The sequence below is a fragment of the Simochromis diagramma genome, unplaced genomic scaffold, assembly GCF_900408965.1.
Source record: "Simochromis diagramma unplaced genomic scaffold, fSimDia1.1 OVJJ01000536.1, whole genome shotgun sequence".
NCBI classification, from domain to species: Eukaryota; Metazoa; Chordata; class Actinopteri; order Cichliformes; family Cichlidae; genus Simochromis; species Simochromis diagramma.
The window spans coordinates 530099-553127 of NW_024387029.1; the positions used below are offsets into that span (position 1 = coordinate 530099).

A 23029-nucleotide genomic window follows, 5' to 3' on the forward strand; every position below is an offset into this window, starting at 1 on the left:
AACATCTCCGGCATTTTTTTTCATCATGATTTTTGCTGCTTCAGCATGATGTGGTCCAATAAACAAGCTGTAATACTGTGGGTTTTATAAACATAGAGGATGCTGCTGGCCATAGAGAGGAGATATTTTTACAATACTGAATAATCTTTGAAACACTGAATAAAACCCGATTTACATGACCTTTGCTGCCTTTTTTCTTTACAGGTTTTATACTTACTTACCCTCTTTAGTCAAGTCAGTTGAAACACTTTTATTTATTTTATTATTATTTCTTTTATTTATAATAACAAATGTGCAGAAGATAGAGAACATATGATACGATTGGTGCACTTGTCTAGGAGGAGATAGGGAACATGTATACATACAAACGATAGGATGATTATAGTAGGATTGCACATTTGCACTTTTTTGAAGTTACTTTTAAGATGTTTGTAGATCAGTAAAAATTGCATAAGAGTAACAGATGTTTACATTGTACAACCATTATATAGGAGTGGGTGATGGATAATGTGTTTTAATTTTTAAATAACTGGACTTGAGCTTAATGATATTATACTACACTATATTTCTAACTAAACAGGCAGCTTATCCTCTTTTATTAACAATACTTTCTTTAAAGATATAACGCATTTTAGGGGCAACTTGAAAGAAAGGCAAATGTGAAACATAAAAGTGAGATCAGAGGCGAAATGTGACATCACATGTGGATACAAACTATAATGTGACATTTAAAATCTCCATATGTCTGTATGTTGTCAGATTGTACAAACAATGGCAGTAAGAAACAGTTTTAAATAGGTCAATATAGGATCATTATCACTTTGACCTTCAGGTCAATCTACTGAGGTCAAAGGTCAAATGTGGCATGATAGTTTAAATCTTTATACAGTGTTTTCTATATGTTGACAATAAACACCACAGTCGTAAAAGTCATAGTTTCTGACTGAACTTCCGACCAATAAATCTTTAAGTTGACCTTAAAGGGTTATAATGGATTATTAACATGACCCCACTCTACACCCCTACAAAATTTTATCAGCCTTAATTTAAAACTTTTCGAGCTATTGTCTTTACACACAAAATGACCTGCAGACACACAAACTACCAAGATATAACCGCCTTAGTGTAGGGAATAAACAGGAAAAAATGAAAGCAAAGGTATAAATTAATAAAAAAAAGCCAATACTGGAACATCGGTATAAAGAAATAAAAGGAATAAAATAACAATAAACATAATTAAAGCTAATATGTTAATATCCAAACAGGATGATTGCAAAGCAGGTTACTGCACTGCATTTTAATCTAACTGCAGTAAATTATAGCTATATTTTTTTTAATAACTGATGTTAGTGAGCTCGTTAGTAACAGAACCTGAGGGCTGCATTTCCGCTTAGAGACTGATGATGACAAAATAACGTTTTTCTATTGGTCAGTTCGGTTTTCAGCCTTCTGCAGTCACAGAGTTTATTTTGATTAACTAAGTTTTTGGTTTAAAACAAATTCGTTTAAAACAAATTCGTATATGCAAATGGTTGCATCTCGGTACTATTTAGTTTACAATGTTTGTATCTTTTTTTAAAAAAGAAAAGAAAATTTAATATTTTAAACGAACCATTAAAAACCCTTTCACTTTCTATTTCTTTGTCACGTACGAGGAAATCACCCTTGGCGTCAATCGCCTTCGTCATTTTTAGAAAACTCGACACCTACTCTGCATAAACATATATAAATTTAAAATATAGTTTATCTATTTAAGTAGATAATGGCACTTCTTCAAGTGAGCGACTTTCAGTCTTTTTCTGAAGTCCGCGGACAGATTCTTCCAGTGAAACAGAGGCACCTCGTCGACCGAACCAACCACTACAAATTTGGGAGCAAAACTCAAGAATTTGCGGTTCCGCCTGGTGTAGAGGTGAGTGACTTTAAATCTGACATTAAATTAACAAAGTGAATACAGTAAACCTGGCGTAAGCGTCAGACGCGCCCTGGCCTAAATTTTACGCGTCTGTTGTGCTCAGTGAGCGTTTTTACTTCCTGTTGAATCGCATATATAAACAATCGTGATTGTAAGAATATCAGAAACATTATACTTATTTTTTCATGCGCTATCACAGATCACGCGTCCCATTCTGTTTATTTTGGGGTTTCATTACAGCCTTCAGGGTTTCTGAAGTCCTGCAACCATGACGGAGGCGTGTGCATTGAAATGAACCACGGTACCACCACCCTGGCCTTCAAATTCAAGCACGGAGTCATCGTGGCAGTGGACTCCAGAGCCTCAGCCGGGCGTTACTTGGGTAAACATAATACACAAAATGATTTGGAAACACTATGCATTTACATTTGGCAAAGGCATTAATGGCCCAATCAGTTATTGTCCAGCCACAATTAAGGTGGTGCAGCTTCCAGTAAAATGTCCAAGTATTACACAACAGGTGTGTAAGGAGGGTAGAGATTTGCTTCTACAGGTGGTTACTCTTAATTTTTATACATTTCCTACAGTACTGTAAAAGAAGACTTGAGCTGCCCCTTTAATTTTTTGCTAAGCCACTTAACAGTGACTTATGAATCATTCAAGCATATAAAAGCTTTTAAGAGTGAACCAGTGTTCTGTCCACACATAACTGACAACTTAGAAAATAGCTAATTTTAAATTTTATCTTTAGCTACTTTGATACTAGCAGCCAAAACACAATTTGTTTGCATATCTTTAGGTGAATCTATGAAAAATGCCATAAATAACACAGTTTGACATAAAGTGTTATTTTTATACCAACAAGATGATTCCCAAAACAGCCCTTAGCTGAAAACTTGGCATATCTCAGCATGGTGTGCAGAGATATGCTTGGACCTCAGCTTTTTCCTGAAGTCTTAATAGTTCAGTATGACAATGATCTCAAACACACTGCCAATGCAGTAAAAGCATACCTGTATAGAAAAACACACAGTCATGAGGTGGCTCAAGACTTTAGGAATAATACTGTAAAATACATTTTATTCATGTCTTTGCAGCATCCAACGATGTGAACAAGGTGATAGAGATCAACCCGTACCTGCTGGGCACCATGTCAGGTAGTGCTGCAGACTGCCAGCACTGGGAGAGACTCCTGGCCAAAGAGTGCAGGTCTGTCCTACATATTATCTCCTAAAGACTTCAATTATTTCATGATTTTTCTCAGCTTTTTCTCAGCTTTGATGATGTATTGTAGCCTGATAGGAAACACACTAAAGTATTTTATCGAGTTTCTCCTTGAATGTTTTATGACTCTGAACAAAGAAAGAAGAAACTTTAAAAGTGAAATGAAAATAAGAAAACTGATTTTGTTTGAGTGGAGCAAAGAGCTTAATTAAGACTTCACAACAAGAGGCTCTTGTGTGGAATTCAAGTCAAGCCTTTGAGAATTATAACTTACTGAAACACAATGAATACAGATTTATTAAACTGACATAGTCATCACATACCTTGTTTTTTAAATAAAAACATACAAATTCTATTTTCATCTCATTACAACAAACAAAATATATTCTCCACGCCTGTGAACTTTCCCTACACGTCTTAAAATCAGGAGGGCTATACAGAGGATTTTTTGACAGATTATACATTCAGGATAATCTGGACTGACCACATAGTTGAACAATTTGTGAAATGATTTGTTCATAAATCAATAATTTATTGTAATTTCACCCAGACTTTACAGGCTGAGGAACAACCACCGTATCTCTGTGGCTGCTGCATCTAAGCTGCTGTCCAACATGATGCTGGGTTACAGAGGAATGGGGCTTTCTATGGGAAGCATGATCTGTGGATGGGACAAAGAGGTAAGCTGAGGGTGTGTTTGTGTGATTTTACTGTTCACAACTGAAAAATGATTGTCTCACTTCATTAGCTCAGCTAAAGCCGAGCCTAATATTGTACGCTACTTTGTTGTAAAAACATTGTTAGTACCATTGTGGTTTTGATTAGAATCCACGAGAAGTTGGATGACCACATCCTTAAATTCAGTGACCCCTTTTCTGAGTAGAGCTGCTGCTCCTCCACATTAAAAGGAGTCAGACATGTTTCAGAAATCAGACTAGTACGTCTAGGTGAGGTGTTGTGGATATGTCCTGCTGGGAGGAGGGCTCGGGGTAGACCCAGTACACTCTGCAGGGATTATATCTCTCTGCTGGTTTGGAAATGACTCCGTGTCCCCCTGGATGAGCTGAAGGATGGGTGGGGTTAAGGGAGTTTGGACTTCTCTCCTCAGATTGCCGTCCCTGTGACCCAAGCCTGGATAAGTAGTATGAAATGGAATTTAAGGGCTGCTAAAGATACTTTCTCCCACAAGCTGTTATTCTCAGTGTAGCTTATGTTAAAAAGTATTATATTATCCTTTTTTATGTTTTACTTGCTTAACCTAAAACTCTGCTATCAACAAATATAGATCTAAACAATGTTAAGATTGTAGACCACACAAGGGTCTGTTGAGTTTACAGAAACATACATAATATCACAACAAACTAGAGCTGGGCGATATAAGATTTTTTCATATCACGATATGTTTTTTTCATTTCAGGCGATAACGATATACGCGTAGAGCTGCCACCCAGGCAAAAGAAAAATACAAGTGTATCACGTTATAACGTGAAAGGTTTATTGTTCTAACAAGATACTTCAATCAAAATGTTGTGTGACTCTGAAACCATCTAACAGGCTTCAAAATCTTGTGATCATCAGTGTAATCTTAAAGACAGAAGATAAAAGCATATACAGTACTGCATATATCAGATAATTACATGAGCTAAAATCAAAAGGTAGTAATGTTACAGTGCAGGATGGTAATTAATGAGAGCAGCTGATGTGAGAATAATTTTAAGAAAATGCACTATGTCCACTTAAGCCTTTAAAATAATTAAATTCAGGTTACATAACAGACTGTCTGTTCTGCAGGGTCCTGGTCTGTACTATGTGGATGATAATGGGACACGTCTGTCTGGCTGCATGTTTTCTACCGGCTGTGGAAATAGTTACGCCTACGGTGTGGTGGACAGCGGCTATAGGGAAGACATGACAGTAGAGGAGGCGTATGAGCTCGGCCGTCGAGGCATCGCTCACGCTACTCACAGAGACGCCTACTCTGGTGGAGTGGTAAACAGTAAGTATGCACAGAGCACAAGAAACTTCTTGTTTGTTTGAGGGTTTTTTTTGTTTGTGTTTTTGTTTTTTAAGCCATTTGATAGCATAACTAAAAGGATGACCATTCTGGTCTACCAGTTAGTAAATAAATTCACTTGAGCCAGACTGATATCTGAATTATTGGATAGATCAGTAAGTACATTTGTGTTCCCTAGAGGATAAAGAACGTATGCAACCTTTTCTCACCCTACGTCAGGTACAAACTTCAGTGGTTCATATTAGCATCAGTGATATTTGGTATTTAGTGCTAATTAGCTAATACTACAAAGCTTTCTTAGTAAATAATACATAATTTCCTCAGGGATAAACTAAGTATTCTGATTCTTACAATAAAGGTACAACTACTCAATGTAAGAATTTGCTCATGTTAGTATTTAGCTCAAAGAGCCAAATGCAGTCTGACAAAGTCTTTCATTTCCTGTTGGTTTGTTATTTTGTATACATTTGTCCTTTGATTAATTAAAATAAAAGTATGTATGTAGTACTGATAAAAACTAAAATATACTGTTTACTGCATGTATACAGTGAAAGCAACTACACCTTGGCAAATATTCAAAGAATACAGGAAATCAGAACAGTGACCTTGAAGGATACAGTACAACTGTTCAGCTGTTTGTTAACACAATTATAAACAATTATAAACGGCCTTGGCTTCCTGTTGTATCTCCTCCTGATGAGATGGGGCAGACAACCTCTACACAGTATGTTCTGTTCTTTGTAATCAGAAAAGGAAGGCCGTGATTCTACACAAACAGCATTTCTTATATTCAGCAATATAATGCATCATAAAACAGTGTAATGATTTCACAATCTTTAATCAAAGGCATAATGTGGTCTATAGCCATATAATGATTCAACAATTCTTTGATTAGAAGTATAAGGTAGCATAAGATAGTATAATAATCTCACAATAGCTTGCTGCATTTAGGTATGTAGACATGTTCAAAACAACTTGTTGAAATTCTAACTGATCATCAGAATGAGGAAGAAATGTGATTAAAATGACTCTGAATATGGCTTGGTGGCTGGAGCCAGACGAGCTGGTCTGAGTATTTCAGAAAATGCTGATCTTCTGGGAGTTTCCCATACAATCATCTCTAAGGTTTACAGAGAAAGGTCAGAAAAAGAGAAAATAATTCAGTTAGCGGCAGTTCTCTGGGTAATATTGAGCTGATAGGAAGGCAACAGTAACTCAATCATCCACTTGTTATAAACAGGGCATGCAGAAGAGCATTTCTGAAAGTACAGCATTCCAAACCTTGAAGCAGATGGGCTGTAGCAGCAGAAGATCGCGCCAGGTGTCACTTCTCTCAGCAAAGAACAGAAAACTGAGGCTGCAATTTAAAGAGGCTCACCAAACATGGACGACAGAAGATTTGGTGTAGTCTGGTCTAATTAGGCCCGATTTCTGCTGCCAAATTCAGATGGTGGGGTCACAATTTGGCATAAATAACATGAAAGCATGGGTCCATCCTGCCTTGTGTCAACAGTTCAGGCTGCTTTAGATGCAGTAGTGTGGGGATATTTTCTTGGCATACTTTGGAGCTCTTAGCACAAACTCGCATTGTTTAAACACACCAGCTTACCTGAGATTCGATGCTGAACATGTCCATCCCTTTATGACCACAGTGCACCCATCTTTGAATGGCTGCTTAAAGTGGGATAATGCTCCATGTTTCAAAGCTCAAATTATCTCAAACTTATTTTATTGAACATGACAATGAGTTCACTGCACTCAAATGACCTCCACAGTCAGCAGATCTCGATCCAATAGAGCAGCATTGGGGTTTGATAGAACAGGAGATTGCAACAGGAAAAGGATATGCAGCCAACAAATTTCCAGCGTGTGTGTGTGTGTGTGTGTGTGTGTGTGTGTGTGTGGTGCTGTAATACTACTTCTATCACCAACGTTGCTGTTGTAAAAAAATTCATAGTTTTCAATTCAGAATTCATTTTTCTCAAATATGTCTCTGATTCTACTCTTTTTCCTCTCACCGTCTTTTTCCTGATATCTAATATATCGAAAATAATTTTTAAAAACTCTGTAGTCTGAAAGTTTTATAAACATTCATTTGTGTTTGCGGTAAATCTTTTGTCTTCACATTCATGTATGCAGGATAATGTGTTTATAAGTGTTCACCTGTGTTTGTGTGTTTTTGTAGTGTATCACATGAGGGAAGACGGCTGGATAAAGGTGTGTAAGGATGACGTGTCGGAGCTGATCCATCGCTACAGAAAAGGAATGTTCTGAGTTTTACTCCAATATCAGCAAACTATCATCATCATCATCATCATCCAGTGATGTGTGTTCAACATGATTATTGGTTCTTGAACTTTACATTATGTAAAAGAACATCTCAATGCTCTAGCCCTACAAGCTTATGCAGTTTAGGATATGTTTTGTGGTTAAAAGACAAATGATTAATGTTAACTTACTTACAGAACAACAGCTCCAAATAAAGACTTTTCTTCAATTGACTCTGTTACGTAATCATCAAGTTTCAGGTACAAACTTATGTTTTGTATAACAAAATATAAAAAAATAATTTCTTTAAAAATAAAACATCATGAAATGCTAAAAATATATTACCAGGTGGAAGTTCTCATTTGCTTTCCATCAGCAACAAACTAAAGAATATGTCGCAGCTAAATTAGAACCTATATACTTAATATACATCTTCTTGGCCTTTTGTGCCATAATAAAGCACATAACATTGAAAAAGCTGTTAAAATAGTGCTGCTTTGCGATGTCGTCAGTTGCTGTGCAGATAGGGGACAAAACATGAATACAGTGGGACTGTAAGGGATGAGAGGATATGTTCATGTCATATTCACACAGTGAAAGGTTTAAAAAATAAAATTCTGTTTTAATAAACTTGCAGAAACATTTCCTGCAACACAAAAAAGAAAAATAAAGAAATGGAGCAGCTGAAAGTAAAAGACCACAGAGCACAGCAAGTTTATTCCACTTAAAAGCTGCTGAAGAAAATAATTAGAAATATGTTCTTGTGTAAAAATGCTTCCTTTCATTTATTAATAATGAGTAACTGGTTAATATTTAGTGAAAGTAGATGATTTTCACAAAACACATTTTGATGTTTGAAGAAGAAGCCCAGGTGTATCACTTACCCTGCCTTTGGACTTAAGACAGATTTTGCCGTTTTAATATCATGAGTCACTCTGATACTTTGGCTACAGTCACAGTAGGGTTAGAGAATGCCCTGTAACCAAAATTACTGCAAATACGTCTAACCAGTTTGAGGTCTCTCTGACATTGAAATGGTTGCTTCAAAGACAGGGACCAGGTATGAGACCTCTCCTGGTCTGTTGCCATCTTAAAAGTGACTTTGATGTCTAAACAGCTATAAAATGGTTACAAGTCAGTCTGCTATCAATTTTATGTTGAACCAAGTCAAGTTGGCACTTTGTATCAATCTTTGCAGCATTCACGTGATTAGCTGTGATGAATCTCAAATCTGTTGGCTTCTCCATCAGACCTGTGATGCCTTACCTGAGCTAACAGGTGAATTCACCTCTGATGGACCACAACGAACAGCAGCTCAAAAATGACAGAGCAAGTGATATAGTCACAAAATAATTTAGTGTAAGGTTCTATGCATGTATTTTTCTCTTTCTCTCTGACAACAATGAGAGGACGCTGAAGAAGTACGACTATGTTTATCATAAAAGAGTGAATTCTTCTGATAGAAATGACTGGGGACTGTGTGGTCCTAAGGTGGAGTGCAGGATTTATGCAGAGTTGTTTTACTGCAAACTATTCATCCGTATAAACCAGCTGACATGTGAGATGGGTAGTATATGTTCAGACATTGCAATAGACCATTCTAACACAGTCTCGGCTATGTTTCAATGTTATGTAATTGCAAATGTTGGGGAAAGTAAAAGAAAGAAACATGACTGTTGCTCTGTGTGAACTCCTGAGAAAAAAGGGAGAGATGTTTTTGTTGTGCACCAGTCTATGTGTAGAAGTGTGAATCAATGTTTCAATAAAATAAAATCAACAAAGTCCTTGCATTATTCTAGAGCAGGTTTCTGTTGGGGCTCAGCTCTAAAATTGAAAATGGTGCAGAAGGAGCTGAAAGCCATGATTGCAGAGGGAAAAGAGTCTTACAGGAGGAGGCTGGAAATCAAACTGCAGGAAAACAACACCAGGGAGGTGTAGAATGGGATGCGGGCCATTACTGGCCTGAAACAAAACAGAGGTGTTGGGATGAATGGGGACGTTGAAAGTGCAAACAACATAATTCTACATTTCAATAGATTCGACTGCCCCGCGTCTCCTGTCTCCACGCCCAACTTTTCTCATCTTCTCCATCGACTCCATTCTCCTGCCCCCTCAGCCTGTCTTACCCTGTCCCTCTCAGAAGATAACATCAAAAGGGAATTGGGCAGACTCCACTCCAGTAAAGCTGCTGGCCCGGATGGTGTCAGTCCCAGGGCCCTCAGGTGTGGTGGACAGCTTTGTTGAGTGGTGTGAGCTTAACCATCTACAACTTAACATCACAAAGACAAAAGAACTGATTATGGACTTTAGGAAGCATGCTCCTCCTCCTACCCCTGTCACCATCAGAGGGGCTGATGTAGAGATCGTGGAGGACTACCGGTACCTGGAGGTACACTTGGACTGTAAAATGGACTGGACCAAGAACACCAATGCTGTCTTTAAAAAAGGGCAGAGTCGGCTTTTCCTACTGAGGCGGCTCAGGTCCTTTAATGTTTGTAGGAAAATGCTGACAATGTTCTATCACTCTGTGGTAGAGAGCGCTGTGTTCTTTGCAGCTGTGTGCTGGGGCAGTGGTGAAGACAGCTGATGCCAACAGGCTGAACAAACTGATTAAAAAGGCTGGTTCTGTCCTGGGTGTCAGACTGAAGAACCTAGAGGAGGTGTCTGAGAGGAGAATGCTAAAAAAGCTTCTTTGTATCATGGACAACCCCTCCCAGCCCATGCACGCCTCCATGATGGACCATCGAAGCAAACGCAGCAAAAGACTCATTGCCCCGAAATGCAGAACTGACAGCCACAGTAAATCCTTTGTGCTGGTGGCAATAAAACTGTACAACTCTTCTTCACTCTGTAGGTGATTTTCCTGAGGATTAATAACAAAGCTATTCTGTTCCCATTCAGACCATGCAATATCACCCAAAAGTTTTTCATTGAATGTTTGTTTCATCTCCCCATCATGATGCTGCTACTCTTTTATCCATTTGCACAATACTATGTCACTTTTAGAATCACCTGCACTGATAGCTAAGCTAAGCTATTTGTTTTTCAGGATATAGTTATTTTGTTACTTGCTACAGTTATTTGATATTATATTTTGCCCTATCCTACTGTATATTACTGTATACAATATATTCTATTGTATATATTGTATATCTTATTCATCTGTTCCTCTGTCTCTCTTGCTGCATTGAGCATGTGTATGACAAAAGAATTTCCCTCGGGATAAATAAAGTTCTTCTTATGTTATCTTAACTTGATCTATAAATATAGACCTGAATATATTCATCTCTGTAAGTGTGATGAGTAAATCTAGTTATTAAACTTTTATAAGTTTATGGTTTACAACGCTAGCTTAACCCTGTTATGTGTTGTTTCTGTCGTAGTGTGAGCATACAAAGAGAGAATGACTATATGTGTGAAATCTGTGTTCTGTTGTTAGCCAGGCTACTGTTAGCCTCTGTGCTATAACTGAAACAGGGAAGTGTTATGGTCTAGCTTCATTTAGCAGATGTTGGCCACTCCTCAATGCCCAGAGACAACTGTTAGCCGGTTTAATTCTTCTGAGAGACGACCTCTTTCCATCATCACAATATAGCTCATTTCAGAAGCTGGGGCAAGCTGCTGATCTCAGAAGGCAGTGGTATTGTAATTTCTGTCAAAATTTGATGCGACACTGACACAAATCTTTACAAATCCTACCTAATGATATAAAGCGGTTCTAGGCAGAATGTGCATAGTTAATCCCATTTCCCGGCTTTTCCATATACTAAGTATTAGATAGAGAAAAAACAGACAGCACTTCTAAGTTGTTATCTGTAATAGTTTGCATAATAGTGTGTTCAAAAAGCTGCAGTATAAATGAGGAGACAGCAAAAGATATTGTGCAATTTAAATAAAACACAAGTTAGCTAAAAGAGTTTGCACGACATAAAGACAAAAGCTGGTGTGCCTCCCGGAAGCCTGGCCCAGGCATGCCTGTATCCACACCTCACCAATTGGCAATTGAGCCCAGGCAATACCTGAAGACTCGTGCACTGCCACTGCAAAGAGAATAGAGGTTGTAGTGGGGCGTAATGTGGTGGGGGGGTTTGTTTTTGTTTTTTTGAAAAATGTATTTAACTTTGCATTAGCAAACTAGTCTTGCCATGGATATTTTACCATTAACTACCTTTAACAGTGGTCGATATCTTGCATAATGTCTAAATAGTTTCCATCCATGAAAATATTCTTGTTATCCCTCCTCTGACTCGTTAATATCAAAACCGATGCATCATGGTTCATGTCAAATTTGTGTGTTTTACAGTTGAAATGTAAGTTCATCACAAAATAAAGAGGTCCCCTTTATCTGCCCGTCGGTACCTCCTCTTTAATCTATAGCAGGGGTGTCGAACTCCAGGCCTTGAGGGCCGGTGTCCTGCAGATTTTAGATCTCCCCCTGGGTCAACACACCTGAATCACATGATGAGTTCATTACCAGGCCTCTGGAGAACTTCAAGACATGTTGAGGAGGTCATTTAGCCATTTGAGTCAGCTGTGATGGATCAAGGACACATCTAAAACCTGCAGGACACCGGCCCTCGAGGCCTGGAGTTTGACACCTGTGATCTATAGTCTTACACATTTGTAAGCAAATGCACATTTATGTATTTAGAGTAAGTTTCATATTATTATTTTTAGACTCCACTAACAGATATTGTACACAATGCATGGTGGCATTGAGATATGCAATAACTCATAAATAATTACTATGATATCATTTACATTAAATACCACTGTAAAGGGGGGCAGCACGGTGGTTAGCACTGTTGTCTCACAGCAAGAAGGTCCTGAGTTTAATTCCACCATCAGGCCGGGATCTTTCTGTGTGGAGTTTGCAAGTTCTCCCCGGGTACTCCGGGGAGAACTTCAATCTCAGTACCTGGAGGAGTACACTACATCTGTATTCTCCTACATGAAGCATTGCACAGACACTGTCACTATTGAAAAACATATCAGCGTGTATGCCAATCAAAAACCCTGGATGACAAGAGAGGTCAAAACCCTGCTGAAGGAAAGAAACGCTGCCTATAGGTCTGTAGACATAGAACTGTACAGTGCAGCTAGGGAAAACCTTTAAAAAACGGCATCACACGGGCTAAGCTAGACTCCAAAAACAAAATTGAGGACCACCTCCGTAGTTATAACTCAAGGCAGGTCTGGAGGGGAGTCCAGTCCATAACATCACCAACTACTAACCCAGAACAAATGCTGTGGATGGTGATGCTACACTCGTAGAGAAGTTGAACTGCTTCTGTGCCTGCTTCAAACAGAAAACACCAGAAGAGGCTACATCACATCCACATGTTGAGGAGCATGATGTGAAGTGTGTACTAAGGTAAATGGACTTGTTCTTATATAGTGCTTTTCTACTCTATCTGAGCACTCAAAGCGCTTTACACAACTAATTAATTCACACAATCAATCACACCCATTCACTAAGTATCTAACATTCATACACATTCACACTCCGATGGATGTATCGGAGAGCAACGTGGGGTTAGTATCTTGCCCAAGGATACTTGGCATGCAGCCTGGGCTCGAACCACCGAGCTTCTGGTTAGTGGCTGACCTGCTCTGCCACCTGAGCTACAGCCACCACAAGGGCAGTAAACCCCAAGAAAGCAGCAGGTCCCGACGGCGTCTCTGGAGGGGGCTAAAGGAAAAAACAGCTCGCAGGGGTCTTTATGAAAATATTCAATCTGTCCTTAACATAGGCCACCATTCCACCCTGCCTGAAGTCCTCTACCATAATCCCCATTTCAAAGAAAACTACCAGCCAGTGCCTAAATGATTTCTGGCCAGTGGCTCTTACTCCAGTCATTTTGAAGTGTCTCGAGAAACTGGTCAGAACCCACATCATTCAAGGACTCCCAGCCACATTCGATCCCCACCAGTTCGCATACAGGAAGAACAGATCGACACAGGATGCCATACCCATAGCCCTCCATACAATTCTAACTCACTTAGAACAACAGGACAGTTACATCAGGTTTCTCTTTATTGATTTTAACTTGGCTAACTACACGACCTCGGCCTCCCACACTCCACCTGTCTCTGGATTGAGGACTTCCTCAGAGACTGCCGATAGAGAGTCGAAATAGGGCCCCACCTTTCCTCAACACAGCCTTAACACCGGCTCCCCTCAGGGATGTGTGGTGAGTCCCCTGCTGTACACTCTATGCACTCATGACTGCACCTCCACCCACCCATCCAACGCCATTGTGAAGTCTGCGGACGACACAACTGTGATCGGGCTCATCACGGGAGGAGATGACAGGGACAACGTGGAAAAACTATCACCATTGTGCAGCCAAAACAACCTGGATCTCAACACTACAAAAACCAAAGAAATAACTGTTGACTTCAGAAGGAACAAATCTGATCCTCAGCCTTTACACATTAATGGGGACTGTGTGGAGAGGGTCTCTGACTTCAAGTTCATGGGCCTGTACCTGAGTGGTGACCTATCCTGGAAAACAAACACCACAGCTATGATCAAGAAGGCACAGCAGCGACTGCACTCCTGAGGGTCCTGAAGAATAACGCCTTAGCCAAGCATTGTAGAAAAGATCCATAAAAATACAGTACAATCTACTGTATACATGTGAAGGAATTTTCTATATTATATATATTTACATATCTATATTATTGCTAATATATATTGTAATATATCTATATCACTAAAGCACTTCTGGATGGATGCAAACTGCATTTCGTTGCCCTGTACCTGTGCATGTGCAATGACAATAAAGTTGAATTCTATTCTATTCTATTCTATTCTATATTAATCATTTGCAGGCATTTGTCTGTATTTCTCAACTACTGCAATGCATTGTGGGAAAAATAACCCCAAAAGAAGGGAAAAGTCAGAGCAAGATAGCCATTAGGCTTCTTTTAGTCTTCATCTGGATTTTGGACTCTGGAGTTGGAGAAACTGCCTTCAAATTTCTGTGGTAAATATTTAAACTCAAATTTTCTTTTGTTAAAATAATGTTTTTAAAAAGACTCCGCGTTTTTATTTAGAAAGAATTGTTAATTTATTTGTTAACTGGTTTCGGCTGTCTCCAGACAAGTCAGGAATATTTTGCTGACTCATTTTTTAAATAATAATTATTTAGGTTTAACATGACTTAAGCTTTCCATTTTAGTTAATGTTAAAATAACCTTTGCTATGAAACCTCCAGTTTTGCCCTTCAGTGGCTTGATCAGTTTTCATAATAACCATAGTTAGCTGTCTGCTTCTCTCTGGGTATTACATAGCTGTGACTGCTAATTAGCTACTTTAGCGAAAGTCAGCCATGTGGATAACTGGGAAAAGTGAGAACTTCATGGTTCTACTGATGTATAGAGAGGAAGAAATTATTCTAGGACTCTAATAAGTACTATATCAATACCTGTGTTTTACAGTTGGCTCTACTGTACCTTTTAAAGGGTTTCAGGCAAAGTTACACCAACCCTAGTTTAAGCCTCAGACCTTTCTGGCTGACACTAACAAATGCTAATGTTAGCCTCTGATTTGGGCTACTAAAGTAAAGACGTTTAGCTAGCTGACCAGCATAGATTAATTTGGTGGTTAACAGACTGTAGTGGTAATAGTATTTAAAGTTTAGTTTCACCTCAGCACATTTACCATTATGTCTATTCTGTAGCACATAGAAATGTTTAGTTAATATTTGCAGACAGACACGTTCTCACTGTAACTGTGTTTTTACTCCAACATTTGTTGAAAATGTAATTTATGAAATGCTGAGCAGCATTTCTAGTATGTGAAATATTTTTGTCACCCCCATTGTGCTAATATGATTAAATACTAATAATTATAACTAAATAAATCAATAATAAATCAATAACTACTGTGAAATGCACTTCACACGTACACACACGCACAGTGTTTGTCGCCAGATGCCACGTTTATTTATCGTTTTCATTTGTTATGACCGACCACAGTCTGACAGCTCTGGTCTCAGCTGATTTCCAGCCTCCCCTCCGCTCCTCTCCCGTCTCACTATAAAAGGGAAGGAAACCATCATCAGTCCAAACGCCATCAGCTGTTCTCACCTGCGTCTCCAGCACCGCCCCGTTGAGCTCACTGCACCACTCCTCCCCTGCAGCCGCGCCCGGGACCACACCTTCGCCACACTATATCTTGATTGAAGTATAATATAAATGCAGTGCTGGTGTGCAATGGCTTCATATGCCTTGTGGGGGATGCTGCCATATTATAAACTGTTATGTCTATATCAGACAGGAAATTAATGACGCATTTCTCCTTCTCCAGTGCTGGGGAAGGGTACCCACCAGGTGAGTCCGAAGAGGCTTCCAGGCCTACATCACTCGCATCATTCTTCTTAAGTTTGGGCTTCACCATTGTCAAAGGTCTCCCAGAAATATATCAAAAGTAATCAACAGGTTATTGATTTGGTGAAAAGATGGGTTTGACACACTTTTGAGCATATTAAAAGGTTTTTTTGAGTCATTTTGATGAGCTATCCCGAGGGACGTCTTCACTCGCTAGATTTGTTAAGTTTTTGTGCAATGGTTGAGCCACAATCATAATTTCCACTTCTGAATAAAGATCCCTCTATCTTTATGCTTCTTAAGAAATTAAGCATGTCACTTCTTAAGTTCTTATTTATTAATACCTACATAATAGTGCACACTTTATACAGGTCAAATATTTTAAGAATAATGTTTCTCAACTTAAAATTGTAAAGAATCTTCAGATAGGATACAACAGTTTGTAAACAGCTACCTCAGAACCTGCTGAGCTGTGCCTCTCCTGTACTGTTAGATGGATGTAAGTGCAGGTCTTTACAATGCGTTCAATATGATTACTACTTAAGTAACCAAACAAATAAATTAACTCTTGGAAAATTTAAACAATCCAATTGTTCCTTCAAAAAGTATCACAAACAGATAACAACAAATGATTCAACAATGATAAGTAGAGCTGTACTGATATTCAAGCAGACAATAATTTAAATTTTTTGTACCTCTACAAATTAAGAAATTTTGATTAATGACTCAAGAAGACCTGTAATTTCAATGGATGTGCATTCAAATTTTAGAACAGGTCCAGCACTGATGTCATAAGTTTTGTGTTGTAAGTTTTGGCTTTAATATTTCCAGCTGATAAGGAGACGTGTCGCATTTTAAATGCACGCCCAATGGCTTTAAACATCCACTTTGTCTGTAGTGATAGTGTCACTGTTAGGTCTGCACTCACAGGCCTCGCTAGCTCAGACTTATCACCATGAACGAAGCAAGACACTCAGAGCTAAATCCATTTCAACTTGCAAGGGAAGCCAGTCCGGTCAGGATCCAGAGCTGCCACCTCCTCACCTGATCCCAGCCAACTTCAAAAAACCAGCGTCCCCTCGCAGCCTTTTATTCAGCCAATATATATGGCTTAACCCCTTTACTGGTCCACCATATACAAGTACAGGTGAGCCCATACATGGCAGGAAGTAAACATTGTTTACTAAATAAGGAAACCAGAATCTTACATGCAAGTGTGTCTGCAGTTAAACACTATAGCTAATAGCATCCCCCACCATCCTAGATGTAGGGGAAGGACAGAAAAATATCTGAACATGCAGTTCAGGACAAGGTTTACAGTTTAAAGCACAACAATGACAACTTTTATCAAAATCACGCCAACAGTCACACTACGGAGCGTTGGTTTTTACTCAAATTCAACATTTTCAGATGAAAACTTACCTGTGAGTTTTATTTATTTCACTGTAACAACCCCAAAATGCAATTTTAAAAAAAGATATATTCTTGTATATTTATATATTTTTGTGAAGGAATATACTCACTGAGCACCAACCTGTCATTTTTTTTTCTTTAAGAGAGGGCATCAAATACACGTTTTCACTGCTTTGTACTACTAGCTGTTAAAAGAGCACACGGACAGGGAGGGCTCTCATAGTTTGAGGAGTGTGTTTTTACTTTGTCTTGGGTGTATTTTTCTAAGGAGATCTGCATCAATTAGATTTTGCTAACACAAACTTTGTGTGAAGTTCTGCAAAGTCTGCAAGCTGTTTTGGTTGATTTCAAAAGCTCTACATGCTTCACTTGTCAGAAGACTGTAAATTCGGCTCATTAGATTCTATCTCAGCACGGTGTGCAGTGGGTCCTAAAAAATATGAACAAGTGGAGGACAAAAGAAGAAATGTTGGGCTTAAAAAAAACTTTCTAAAGCAAATGAACAGATTTTGAAAACTGTGTCCTTAAGAAACAGGGAAAAAATCCAGCAACATAAGAGATGTGCCTGGTTCTTCAGTTGACCCATCTACTGTTTACTGAAGTCATAATAGTTCAGTATGACAACGATCTCAAACACACTGCCAATGCAGTAAAGAAAAACACACACTATCATTAATGAGGTGGCTCAAGACTTTAGGAATAATACTGTAAAATACATTTTATTCATGTCTTTGCAGCATCCAACGATGTGAACAAGGTGATAGAGATCAACCCGTACCTGCTGGGCACCATGTCAGGCAGCGCTGCAGACTGCCAGTACTGGGAGAGACTTCTAGCCAAAGAGTGCAAGGTTCAAGGTTCAAGGTTCTTTATTTGTCACATGCATAGTTATACAAGTAGGGGGGGGGGGGGTAGAGGAAGAACATTATATATATATATATATATATATATATATATATATATATATATATATATATATATATATATATATATATATATATATATATATATATATAGTATATACATTGGGTGAATGTGCAGTAGTAGCAGCAAGCAGGTGAATTCTGTACATTAATATGAATAGACATCTGACTATTTTACAGGATAGACAATATAAACATATTTAAAATTAAAGGAATTGAAATGTACATTGTGCCTTGGTTTAGTGTCTGGAAGAGTCCTGTCTCAGTCAATTATAGATGATGTGAGAGGGCGGGTGTGTGTGTTTAGGGCACGGATGGCTTGGGGATAGAAGCTCCTCTTGAGTCTCTCTGTCCTTGCCCGGAAGATGCGGAACCTTCTACCAGATTGCAGAAGTTGGAACAGTTTGTTGCCAGGATGGGACGGGTCCTTCAGTATCTGCGCTGCTCTAGTCCGGCATCTCCTGGTGTAGGTGTCCTGAAGCGGGGGGAGAGCAATCCTGCAGCATCGTTCTCCTGCAGGATCTGCAGGTCTGTCCTACATATTATCTCCTGAAGCCTCCATTTATTTCATGATTTTTCTCAGCTTTGATGATGTATTGTAATCTGACTGCATGCTATCAAACATACTAAAGTATTTTATCTAGTTTCTCTTTTAGTGTTTTATGACTTGGTACAAAGGAAGAAGAAAATTTAAAAGTGAAACGAAATTGAGAAAGCTGATTGATTTTGTTTGAGTGAAGCAAAGAGCTCAAGACTTCATAACAAGAGGTTTTTGTGTGGAATTCAAGTCAAGCCTTCAAGAATAACTTACTGAAACGCCATGAATGCAGATTTATTAAAGTGACATGGTTATCACATAACTTTTTCTATTTTCATCTCATTACAACAAACAAAATGTATGCTCCACACCTGCACCTCTTAAAATCAGGAGGGCTATACGCAGGATTTTTTTATGACAGATTTTAAATTCAGGATAATCTGGACTGACCACATAGTTGAACAATTTATGAAAGAGGCTTATGCCTCTAAGCTGTTATCTAACATGATGCTGGGCTACAGAGGAATGGGCCTCTCCATGGGGAGTATGATCTGTGGATGGGACAAAGAGGTAAGCTGAGGGTGTGTTTGTGGGATCAGTTCAGCTAAAGTCGAGCCTAATATTGTACACTACTTTGTTGTAAAAACATTGTTAATAGCATTATGGTTTTGATTAGAATCCATGGGAGGTTGAATGACCACATCCTTAAATTCAGTGACTCCTTTTAAGAGTAGAGCTGCTGTGGCTGTGTGATTTACTTCTTTTTATTATTTTTCTTGTGTTGCACTCCAGCCCCCCCAGGCCGGTGTGTAACACTCCTCCACATTAAAAGGAGTCAGTAGACGGGTTTCAGAAATCAGACTAAGACGCCTGGGTGAGGTGTTCTGGACGTGTCCTGCTGGGAGGAGGGCTCGGGGTAGACCCAGTACACTCGTCAGGGGTTACATCTCTCTGCTAGTTTGAAAATGACTCCGTGTCCCCCATTGATGAGCTGGAAGAGGTGGCTGGGGTGGGGGAAGTTTGGACTTCTCTCCTCTAACTGCCGTCCCTGTGACCCGAGCTCGGATAAGTGATATAAAATGGAAATGGAATAGTAATTTAAGGCTTGCTAAAGATACTTTCTCCCACAATGTAAAGGTCCAGTTTTGTTTATTGATCTAAGCCTGAACAGCTACGCGTAGTGTCCAGTAGAGGGCTCTGTTGTTTAGTTAGCGGCAAGCTGCACTTCCAGCTCAGACCGGTTTTGTGGCGCACATGTCCCAGTAGGCAGCTCTCAATGAAGCGTGAAGCAGCGTGATACCAGACTCTAGCGAAACGAACAATTTGCAGCCCTTGGAATGCGGAGCGAGTTTTCACGGTGCATTGGCGCACCTGGCGCACTGTTAGATTCTGAATGAATCTCAAAGTAAAAATTACTGCACCCGTCGAGGCTCTCTCTATTCCTTCCTTGGTCCGGGGGACTGCTACAGTGAAAACTCGATCGCTGAGTGAAGGCTACTTGCTAGCTCCCATGCCAGATGAGTGCAGCCGGTGCCACGAGCTGGGTCCGTGTGTCAGCTGTGAGAGATTTCTACACCAGTCAAGATCATCTTTGCTTCGTCGCCTACCTCCCCTTTGAACTCTGATGGTCACTTTACAAAGGTCCAGGTATTATGCCCATTAAGGACTTTGCTGATAACAAAGTTAAAATGTCTGCACACTAATTCGGAGTTACTTGCCTTAAATATTTTTGTGGTTACAGCCTTAAAGGTATACTGCATTGCACTGAGTAATTATAATCTTTAAATTGTATGGGTTTATTCTTCTTGAAAGTAACGTTATGGTATATCAGCGGTATTTACAGTTACATTTTGTCTAATATGTGGGTGCTAATCTGTTTATTTATGTGATGTAAACGTCTGATGTGAGCATTGTTTCCAAAAGTAACACTCACGTAAGTTTAAGTCCAGACGTTATCGCATAGAGCAACATACACATTATAGTAACAAAATGTTGAACGCTGCTGAAGAAGCCGACGACTCAGAGCAACAAGGAGTAAGATCCAGCAATCGTGAAAGGCATTTAACTGAAAAGGGTAAAGAAATGCAGGAATATGAGGCAAAGAAAAATGAGAAGGCATTTAACAAAGCTTATGACACTTGGAAGAAGGCAGCTAAAGAAATCAGAACAAAGCTGAAAACTTTCTGCTCACCTGAAGAGCTAAACAATGCCAGTCATGACATAAGAGACAAGCACGCTGTAGTACAACAGCATTATGAACCCATTCGCCGCAGCCAATCCATGACGCCCGACATTGTTAAGCGAATGGATGCTTGTGCAGTGCTTACAACTGACATTTGTGAAGTTGTTGCTAAACGACAGGAAAATATCGATCAGCTCTTTAACGATCGCCTTGAAAAGGAAAGAGTACGAGTGATGTTAAACAAAAGGGACTATGGTTCTGTGTTTGGTGATACAAAAACTGAAACGTCGTTCCCAGAGGGTTCAGTTGCACGCTCAAAGGCAGATTCTACTGGCAGTCGTGAGGTGGAAGCAGAAGCTGAACTTGCAGCCAAAGTGGAACAAGCAAAGGCCACACAAGAAATATTGGCACAGGAAACCAAGATCAGCCAAATGGAAAATGAGTGGAAAATAAAGGAAGTGGAAACAAAGGCAAAGTTGGAGGAGGAAAAGACTAAACTTCAACAGTTAAAGGCAGACAGTGAAGTGAAAGTAGCATCTGCACGAGTAAGAGCCCTTAGCGCTCAAAATGACATTGAAAGCCATGATCAAGTGTCCTGCTACAACTTAGAAAATTCCGCAAATCTCCCCAACAGCGCACCACGGCTCTCTTTAAATCCACGAGCACCGACATTTAGACCTCACAATACTACTCCAGAACGTGAAGAACTTAGCTTAGTTCAAGCCCTTGCCAGCTCTCTTACCCTAAACAGGCTTCCTGTACCTGAGCCCACCATCTTTAGTGGCGACCCCCTAAAGTTTATGGATTGGAAGGTATCCTTTATGGCACTAATTGGTGACAAACCTTTACCTGTGTGTGAGAAAATGTTGTATCTAAAGAGCTATCTTGCAGGTGAAGCACGAAAGGCAGTAGAGGGATATTTCTTCCGCAACAGTGAACAGGCATACGCAGGCATTTGGAGCGTTTTAGAGGAAAGGTATGGCAGCCCATTTGTTATCCAAAGAGCCTTTAGGGCTAAACTCACAAAATGGCCTAAAATAGCTGCCAATGATCCTAAAGCACTGAGGGAGTTTGCAGATTTTCTCCAAAGCTGTGCAGAGGCTATCCCTCAAGTCAAAGGCCTAGAGATCCTTAATGATTGTGAGGAAAATCACAAGCTTCTAAGAAAACTGCCTGAGTGGATAGTGCAGAGATGGAGCCGCATTGTGGTGGAGGAGCTAGACAAAAGCCAAGACTACCCCAACTTCGCTCGCTTTACAAAGTTCATACAAAATGAAGCTAAAGTAGTTTGCAATCCTGTTGCCTCACCATTCCTAATAAACGAAAGGGCATCAGAAGAGCGGCACGTTAAAAGAGCGAAGGCACTCAGTACTACCATCCAACCAAAGTCTCCACCAATCCCAGTATCTACTTCTAGACCTAAACCCCCATGTTTGTTTTGCAAAGAAGAATCGCACGGCATAGCTAAGTGTCCTGCTTTTGCAGCGAAAACTAGTGATGACAAGAAAGTTTTCATTCAAGAAAATCGTCTCTGCTTTGGGTGTTTGAGAAGGGGTCATGTAACCAAAGAATGCAGAGGACGTCACTCCTGTAGTAAGTGTGGTCGGCGTCACCCCACCTGTCTACACACAGAAAGAGTGAATGAACCTAAAGAAAAGAAAACTGAGGATTCTAAATCCCCAGATGAAGGTGCAAACAAGGAAGTGCATAATGTTATGACTCATGTACTAACAAGGAAACCATCTTCCACATCCAGCATAGTACCAGTATTTGTGTCAGTTGCATCTGAGCCTGAGAAAGAAATACTTACATATGCCCTGCTTGACACCCAGAGTGACTCATCCTTTATTTTAGAGGATTTGGCCTTAGAACTAAATGTAGACGCCCAACCAGTGCAGTTAAAGCTTAGCACCATGACTTCCGTCGACACAGTCGTTGCAAGTAAACTTGCCAACAACTTACAGGTGCGTGGGTTTGATTCTGAGACTCGTGTCCGAATAGAACAAGTCTACTCTCGTGACTTTATCCCAGTTGACAAGTCTCATATCCCTACCAAGGAAACTGCACTTCAGTGGCCACACCTTGAAGGCTTAGCTAACAAGTTACAGCCATTGCAGAACTGTGAAGTAGGTCTATTGATTGGTTATGACTGCCCATCAGCACTAGCCCCCCTAGAGATCGTCACAGGCAAAATAAACGAACCTTTCGCACAAAG

General features: G+C 39.7%; 1 protein-coding gene across 5 annotated transcripts in view; it reads left to right on the forward strand.

Moving 5' to 3' along the window:
* The first annotated feature begins 1625 nt into the window (after nt 1-1625).
* Nucleotides 1626-23029, forward strand: part of psmb8a (proteasome 20S subunit beta 8A) — a 28520-nt gene continuing 7116 nt past the window's right edge. Inside the window, exons 1-6 of one of the 5 annotated variants that reach the window (XM_040041226.1) lie at nt 1626-1912; nt 2156-2297; nt 3013-3124; nt 3690-3819; nt 4931-5135; nt 7339-7654. In XM_040041226.1, the coding sequence (XP_039897160.1) occupies nt 1763-1912; nt 2156-2297; nt 3013-3124; nt 3690-3819; nt 4931-5135; nt 7339-7427 (828 nt within the window). In that variant the 5' untranslated portion in view covers nt 1626-1762 and the 3' untranslated portion in view covers nt 7428-7654. Of the gene's footprint in view, nt 1913-2155; nt 2298-3012; nt 3125-3689; nt 3820-4926; nt 5136-7338; nt 7655-23029 lie in introns of those variants that run through there. The other 4 variants (XM_040041225.1, XM_040041224.1, XM_040041228.1 and 1 more) reach the window with 4 other exon arrangements.